This window comes from Pempheris klunzingeri, chromosome 16, assembly GCF_042242105.1.
Source record: "Pempheris klunzingeri isolate RE-2024b chromosome 16, fPemKlu1.hap1, whole genome shotgun sequence".
NCBI classification, from domain to species: domain Eukaryota; kingdom Metazoa; phylum Chordata; class Actinopteri; order Acropomatiformes; family Pempheridae; genus Pempheris; species Pempheris klunzingeri.
Window position 1 is genome coordinate 535272 of NC_092027.1, and position 8665 is coordinate 543936.

Below are 8665 nucleotides of genomic sequence, written 5' to 3' on the forward strand. Positions count from 1 at the left end.
AGGTAAAACTGAAGAAGGCCACTAACTACTGAACTCCTCCTCAAACAAAGGCAAGAAGCTGTTCCTAAAAACTCCTAAAATTTAGCTGGGGTTTGGTGGGCGACACTGAAAGCAGCTGAGGTGAGTCCTCCTCTGTTATATAAACTCTGTGCTGTTGTCAGCGTGTGCAGGCTGGCAGTAAAACCAACACTCCTCCTCCTCCTCCTCCTCCTCCTCCTCCTCCTCCTCCTCACTTCCTGCCCCCCCCACCAGGACACAGGAGTCAGATATCTGGTTTCTCTTCTCTTTTGTTGTGATAAACAAACGACAGACCTGAAGAGTCTCTGTCCCACTTTTTATCCTTTTAATCACAGAAATGGAATCCTGAAGGTTTTACATGGAGTATTTGATCATTTCTCTGAAACCCACTGATCAGAGTCGTTTCGATCAGCTGATGGAAATCAGTTCAAACACCTGAAGGAGGTGTGACAGCAGCCTGCTGTTAGCCTGTCGCTAGCTTCCCTCAGCGTGATGTTAGCCTGCCAGTTAGGCTACCTGTCTGTTAGCATGCCATTAGCCTGCAGCTAATCTGCTGCCCTTGTTGGCCAGTCATTATCCTGCAGTCGCTGTTAGCCTGCAGCTAGTTAGCCTGCTGCTAGCCTGCTGCTAGTTAGCCTGCTGCTGGCATGTGCCGCTCTTAGCCTACAGCTAGTTAGCCTGCAGCTAGTTAGCCTGCTGCTAGCCTGCTGCTAGTTAGCCTGCTGCTGGCATGTGCTGCTCTTAGCCTACAGCTAGTTAGCCTGCTGCTAGTTAGCCTGCTGGTTAAACCCGTCTGACCTGATCTGACGAGTCAGACGGCCGGAGGGCTTCAGCTCCTTTCAACAGTTTATCAGCTGTTAGCTTCATGCTAACGTGTAGCTCCTGTAGAGACAGGTGCAGGTTGAATCCATCATGTGACCTCGCAGAGTTAATTCACTGTTTAGTTTTTATCAGCAGGTTTTAACTCCGTTCATCTTTGTTTTCTTCACACAGACGTGAGACCTGCTGTTGTCGTGTCAGACTATCTGAACGTTCTCTCCTATCAGTCATTTCTTTCTCTGTGGAATCAGTAAATACTTCAGCTTTTCTTCTCCGTCAGGTCAGAAGTTCAGTCGGAGGTTTACGCCCCTCCTCCTGTGTGTTACTCTCCTGACACACAGACCAAACTCCATTTAAAAAATGAGCCGTTTTAGGGTCATGTGACTGATGTTTGGGAGTTTCAGAGTCCCGGCACCTTTTCAAGGTTTTCAGGGTCTCAAAGTCTGTGGTCGTTCCTCGGCTCCATCCTGAACTTTGGAAACATCATCGGCAGATAAACAGAAGAAAAACATCCCTCCATCTCCCGCTCGTCTTTTTAATGGTCTGTTTTTCTTCTTTTGGACGATGAAAAGAAGAAAAATATTCCGTTTTCTCTCTCAGCCAATCACATCGCTCTCTGCCTCTGGCTCGCGGCCAGTGGAGAGTCTCTGTCTGCATGTGACTGAACGGTCGGCCAAGAATGTGACAACAGAGACAAACACAGCGTGCCGACGCCTTTTCCAAAGTCAAGTTCAAGCACCTTTCAAGGCTTTTCAAGGAGAGATCCTCCAACACCAAAACACTGACAGTCGGACCAACCAGACTCCAGCCAGAAAACAGCTAATTTAACGACACTCAAGTTGTCAACTGCAGAGAACATCAGCTTTCCAGACTTTTCCAAACAGAATGAGCTAAAACCCTCCACACAGGGCGGCGACACCTTCGCCAAAGGAGGCGTTTCAAGGACTAAAGTAATTACATTCAAACCCACCAAACAAACACCACGTTAAGATGGAAGCATCGAGGATCTCCAGCAGCTGTCTGATAAAACCTCACCTCCTCGTGGACAGCCTCCACTTTTGGGTTACTGCCCGTCCGCCGGAGGCCGGCCCCGGGCCCGCTGCTCGCCGTGGTGGCGTCCGACTTGGATCTCTGGTGAGTTCTCCTGGAAGGGGACACGAACGCCTCCACCTCCCCCAGGACGGGGCTGTCCGGGGCCGGGCCGGACTCCACGTTGCTGCTGTTGTGCCTCCGGTGGCAGCGGCGGTGGGACGGCGAGGACGCCGGGCTGTCGGTGACAGAAGCTGAAGCCGCTCTGGGAGCCTCGGACGGCCGAGCTGAAGGCTTGAGCTCGTCGGACAGGATGAGTTTGCGGAGTTTGGCGCCTCTGGAGTGACGCTGGGTGGAAATGTGCATGTCGGAGGAGTAAGCGCCCAGCAGCCAGGCGGTCAGCAGCGAGAAGGTGATCCCACCTCTGCAGCGGTGGATCTGAGACACACAGATGTTAGATTAGATTAGTCAGATACAGTTTGTCCACAGGGTCACAAAGCAGCTTAAAGAGTAACTCTGAACCACAAACGGCTGTTATATCGCTCTCTCAAACACACCAGACTCCATTCACAGAAACAGTGATTTTACACAGGAGCTGCTGGTCTGCTGCTGCTTCCATCCACTAGTTTGTTTGTGTGATTGTGTGACTTCAGCATTTTAAAGAGTTAATTCAGATCCAACATAATATTTGTGTAACACACAATAACACAGACACACTAACTGATGGAGGCAGCAGCTCCTGTGTCCTGTGAGCTAAAATCCCTGTTTTAGTGAATGTAGTCTGGTGTGTGTGCAGAGAGCGATAGAACGGCTGTTTGTGGTTAAACCAAGAGGATCTTCCAGGTCTCTCTTTAATCCTTTAATTTAGTATCACTGGCTTCTTTTTATCTGTGAACTACCAAACTAACTGGCTGTGAGATCCTGAGCAGATCCATCCGTTAGCTTAGCGAGCTAACAGGCTTCACATCGTCCTGATAGAGTCATGATTCAGTGAAACGATGAATCCTGCTCAGACTCAAACACACTCAGCATCAACCTGACCAGGTGTGTGAGGACTCACCAGGTGTGTGAGGACTCACCAGGTGTGTGAGGACTCACCAGGTACGGTCTGATGGCGTCTCCCACCTCCGTGTCCATGTGCACATACATGTTGAGCAGCTGCGGCAGGTAAAAGTCCACCTCGCTGTCGGGGAAGCTGAAGAGGCGGTTCCCGATGTACGCCTGCACCCCGGGCTCCTTCGACTTGTACAGGTAGGAGATCGCCATGGAAACGTCGAACAGCTTGGACTCGAACAGGCGCAGCAGCCACGACTGCTTCGATGATGACGAAGACGCCGCCGGCAGTAAGGAGGCCTCCTGCTGGGCTGACGGAGGCGAGCTCTGACGGGAAGTCCTGCCTCGCTTTTCTCCATCCTTCCCAGAAGCCCCCTCCTCCTCCTCCTCCTCCTCTTCCTCCTCGTCTTCCTCTTTGATGGAGCTGGTGTCTGGGCTGATGTGCCACTGAGGACCGGAGCTCTCTGTGACGTCGGCCTGCTGCTGCTGTTTCTCGCAGTCTTGTTGCTGTTCAGGCGCTTCTCTGTTCTGCAGTTTGACCTTGAGAAGAACTTCCTGACACGCTTTCAGAGCCACTTCAGGGTCGATCACTGGAAGCACAAAACAACAAGACGTCACACAGTATCTGTACACCAGGGTCTTATCTGTTCATGTCCTAGCTGGTACAGAAAGTGTTGGAATGGGTCCAGGCCACTGACAGGCTCAGAGTGTTATTCTAAGTGTGTGACAGCATCATGGAAAGGATCCCTACAGAGAGAGACCTGGAAGATCCTTTTGGTTTAACCACAAACAGCACACACACCAGACTACATTCACTAAAACAGGGATTTTAGAGAACAGGACACAGGAGCTGCTGCCTCCATCAGTCAGTGTGTGTGTGTTATTGTGTGTTACATAAATGTTGTGTTGGATCTGAATGAAGCTTTTAAAACAATGAAGTCACACAAAAACACAAACACACTAATCAATCGAGGCAGCGGAGGACCAGCAGCTCCTGTGTCCTGTTCTCTAAAATCCCTGTTTTAGTGAATGTAGTCTGGTGTGTGTGCTGTTTGTGGTTAAACCAGAAGGATCTTCCAGATCTCTCTCTGTAGGGATCCTTCCTGAATCCAGGACACCTTTGTCCGCTCACCTTGGTCGACGCCCAGGTCCATCTCCATGGCATCCTCTGAGATGACGTCCAGGGGGGGGCTGGGGCCTCGTGGTTCGCCGCCGCTCGACGTGCCGCTGCTGCCGATGCCTTCGCTGGCGCTGCTGCTGCCGATGCTGCCGGTGCTGCCGATGCTGCCGCTGGGGCTGGAGCTGCGGGGGCTGGCGCTGGGCGAGGACGGCTGCTCGCCGTGGGGGGGCGGTGGCAGCTGCAGCTGGGGGCGGGGGTGATGGTGGTGATGATGATGGTGGTGGTGGTGGTGGGCGGGGCAGTCAGAGGAACTCTCAGAACAAGAGGAAGAGGAGGAAGAGGAGGAGGTGGAGGAGGCGCTGGAGGGGGAGGAGGGGCAGGAGAAGGTGGTGGGGGAGGAGGAGGAGGTTGGCGGAGGGGGCGCGGCAGAGTGGGAGGGGCTAAGGTGGAGCGGCCGCAGAGCTGGGGACAGGGAGACCTCGGCGTCGGCCATCTTGGCTGAGAAGGCCTGCAGGAAGAGACAGAGGGAGAAAAATATTGAACTGTTCCTTTAAACATACAAACAACACGTGAAGACGGCCTGTGGAGAGTGTGTGTGTGTGTGTATGTGTGTGTGTGTGTGTGTGTGTGTGTGTTATGTAACGCCCTCCTGCCTCCACACCAGCCTGTCATCATCATCATCAGCACCATCATCATCATCATCATCATCACAGCTAAGCAGGAAGTGGATTATACATGAAGTGTCCAATCAGACGCATCCTGCTGATGACACGCTGTGATGAGGGGGGGGGGGGGGGGGTCATAACACAAATAATCTGAATGAGACTCGACACGCAGGGAACACAGCGTCCATCTGTCAGTGTGAGTGACGCAGCTGATCTTCATCTGTGTGTGAGGAAGAGGAGGGGGGGGGGTGTCTGGTTCAGTCTCTATTTTTATCTCTTTTCCTCGTTACTTTGACCATTTTCAAGAGGATTTTCCAGCTCCAATTCCAGGATTTTCTAGTTTGACACGTTCACCAAACTCTATTCAAAAAACAAGCCATTTTTGAACCCTGGAACAAAACTCAGTTTCCTGTAAGGAGGAAAACTGTGTTTAAAGTATTAAAGCAGAAAAGTGTCGGACTGTTCCGTATCATTAGACTATTATTAATTAACTCGAGGCCTCAAAATGGTGGTCGACAAACCGGCGTGACTTCACGGTAGGCCGTCACACAGGACACTGCAGCTGTTCTCCTTCTCTTCACAGCCACCAGATGCCGTTGACAAAAGCAGTAGTTTTACCTCACAGGACGCTGGTCTGCTGCCGCCTCCATAAACAAACTAACATGTTAGTCTGGATCCACAGTGACCCCCTAAAACACCAAAGTGACACAATAACACAAACACACTAACAGCAGACCTGCAGCTCCTGTGTTCTGTGAGCTAAAATTACTGTTTCTGTCAATGGAGTCTGGTGTGTTTGGCACAATACAACAGCTTCAGTTGCTCCTCTTTTTGTTAGGAGGCTAAAATCTGTGATAAAAGTGACTGCAGCTGTCAGATAAATGTACTGCAGTAAAAGTACACGATGTACTCTGAGACACAAGTACCTCCTCGCAGCAGCTGATCCGGTTTCTGTCTGACCTCCTGACCGTTTAACTCCGTTTCCGTGACGATGCTCCAGACCAGCAAGGTAGAATTACTGTTTTTATCAATGCAGTCTGGTTTCTGTGTCACATCCTCACCTCTGAACTCCGTTTCCATGACGATAGCCTGGAAAGGATTCTGCGTTGCCGTGACGACACCACCTCCCTCGTCTGCCGTTTAAAGTCCAGAGCAAAGTGGCGCTCGCCGTACTAAATGCCACGAGGTGAAAATACTATACAGCCGTATAATCAGCTGGACGGACTTCAGGGTGCTTTAACGTACTTCCTGTCAAGTTTCATCCTTTTTTTATATCTGATGTTCCTGGATTAATGTTCCAGGCTCCTCCACCTCTTCCAAAGTCAAATTCAAGCACTTTTCAAGGTTTTCCAGCACCGGCTAACAACTTCAAACAGCTTCAAGGACCTCGTTCACAATCCAAGCACTTCACACACTTTGAAATTCAAACACTCTCCAGGACTCTGAGCGTCTGTGCTGATGTCATCACCAGCACCGACGGACACGTGAAGAGACAAGAGAGGATGATGTCATCGCGTGTGTGTGTGTGTGTGTGTGTGTGTGTGTGATGGTTTCCAGATGTGAGGCGTGGGTGGAGGCCGGCTGTTCACTGTCCACACACACACACACACACACAGACAGACACACACACACAGTGTTTACTTTGGGAGCTTGAGGTATAATCTGATGGCCGTACTGTAGTATTCCTGCAGCAGAGTACTTCTCCATCGTGGTATTAGTACTTGTACTAGAGTATAAGATGAGAGTACTCCATCTGCCTCTGATCACTGTGACCTTTGACCCGCAGACAGTTAACTCAACTAAATGGCCTCAGCATGTTCCTCAGATGTAACTGTAAGAGTTTTGTGTGATTCAGAAGCAGATGAACCAGACTACATTCACGAAAACAGTGATTTTAGCTGACAGCACACAGGAGCCGCTGCTCTGCTGCTGCCTCCATCAGCCAGTGTGTGTGTGTTACCGCGCGTTTCATTAATGTTGTGTTGGAGCCTTTAAACACCAAAGTCACACAATAACACAGACACACTGACTGATGGAGGCGGCAGCAGCATCCTGCGTTCTCCTGCGTTTGAGGTGAAATGACTATGTTTTTGTCAATGGAGTCTGGTGGCGACCTGCTGAACACGTGTTTCCAACTAGAGATTCAATAAATCACTAAAACCTGAGAAAGATTCAGACTGAAGGAAGAAAACACAAACACGTTATCAGGTCTGATTCTGGGTGTCAGTGAACGCAGCGTCAGCACTGACTGATGGGGGAGTGTGACGTGTGCACTTCAGGGCAAAGTGTGAACTTTATCCTCACAACACCACAGTCTGCTCTCACACACACACACACACACACACACACACACACACACACACACAGTCTGCTCTCACACACACACACACACACACACACACACACACACACACACACACACACACACACACAGTCTGCTCTCACACACACACACACACACACACACACATTCTGCTCACACACACACACAGTCACACACACACACACACACACACAGTCTGCTCTCACACACACACACACACACACACACACACACACACACACAGTCTGCTCACACACACACACACACACACACAGTCTGCTCACATACACACACACACACACACACACACACACACAGTCTGCTCACACACACACACACACACACACACTCACACACAGTCTGCTCACACACACACACACACACACACACACACACACACACACACACACACACTCACACACAGTCTGCTCACACACACACACACACACTTTTCTAAAATCCAACAATTACAAATAGAACTGAAAATATTCTAAATATACTGAAGGACTGCAGCAGAGTTTTATCAGAGTTAGTAGAATATCTGACAGAACTAGTAAACAGGTGCTACAGGAGTATTTTATGAGAATATTAAACTACTACTAGTACTACTAGTACTAGTAGTACTAGTAGTACTAGTACTAGTACTAGTACTACTACTAGTACTAGTACTGATGTTATTTATCAGTTTGGAAACATGAAACAAGACAAACTTCACTGAACTGGAGGAAAAGTGCAGCAGCTGAGAGGCTACAAACCAAAGTTGAACTGGTTCTGATGGTTTATTATAGAGGGACACTGCAGAGGATCTTCATCATCATCATCATCATCATCATCACCATCACCATCACCATCAGCACAGAGAGACCAGAGAGACCAGAGAGCTCCACAGGGATAACACTGAGTACACCACTGAGTACTGAGGAGCAGCAGGAGGAGGAAGAGGAGCAGCAGCAGGAGGAGGAGGAGCAGAGCCGCTCCCTCCTGATGAAAACAAACCGGAGGAAGGAGCAGGACAGCCGGGCAGCAGCAGGCCCGCAGCCCGGGGCTTCAACACCGGAACACCCTGGACCAACAGGCCGGCTACCGGTGACCTTTAGCGGGAAAAACCCAACAGAAACACCGAGGAAAAGACCCGGAGCGCGGAGAGGAAGGAGCGGACCTACCCGGTACTGAGGCGGCTTCAGTCCGCTGGAAACGTCCCGACACTCCGGCTTTAATCCGGCTTTCTCCCCGAGATCTTCCGGCCTGAGTGGAGGTCTTTAATCCAGGGTTTAGTCCGGGTTTTAATCCGGGTTTAGTCCGGGTCTTCAGGCCCTGATGCGGTCCATCTGGTCCGGGCTTTCTGGCCTGGCTCCGCTCGGCTCGGCTCGACTCCGCTTTAAAGCAACAGTGACGCAACTTCCGTCAAGGCAGCGGCAGTCTGAGACGACGGGAACTTCCGGTAGGTGTTTACAAAATAAAGGCACAATTACGACTGAAAATGTAAACTAACAGTTGTGGATTTTTTTTCATTTGTTTTATATGAAGAAAATCAGCGATGTTTCAAAATCTGTGATTAAATCTGAACTTTAAATTTGGAAACATGATCAGAAACATACGACTATTATTTTTAGATTCGGTTGTTTTAAATGTTTCTAC

At 50.0% G+C, this 8665-nt stretch overlaps 1 protein-coding gene across 2 annotated transcripts in view; it reads right to left on the reverse strand.

The window, feature by feature from the left end:
• Positions 1-8449, reverse strand: part of LOC139215206 (phosphatidylinositol 4-kinase beta-like) — a 17595-nt gene extending 9146 nt beyond the window's left edge. Inside the window, exons 1-4 of one of the 2 annotated variants that reach the window (XM_070846091.1) lie at positions 8191-8449; positions 4052-4547; positions 2965-3509; positions 1873-2304 (exon numbers count right to left, since the gene is read on the reverse strand). In XM_070846091.1, coding sequence (XP_070702192.1) covers positions 1873-2304; positions 2965-3509; positions 4052-4532 — 1458 coding nt within the window. In that variant the 5' untranslated portion in view covers positions 4533-4547; positions 8191-8449. Of the gene's footprint in view, positions 1-1872; positions 2305-2964; positions 3510-4051; positions 4548-5765; positions 5823-8190 lie in introns of those variants that run through there. The other variant, XM_070846092.1, reaches the window with a different exon arrangement.
• Between the last annotated feature and the right edge of the window lie 216 nt (positions 8450-8665).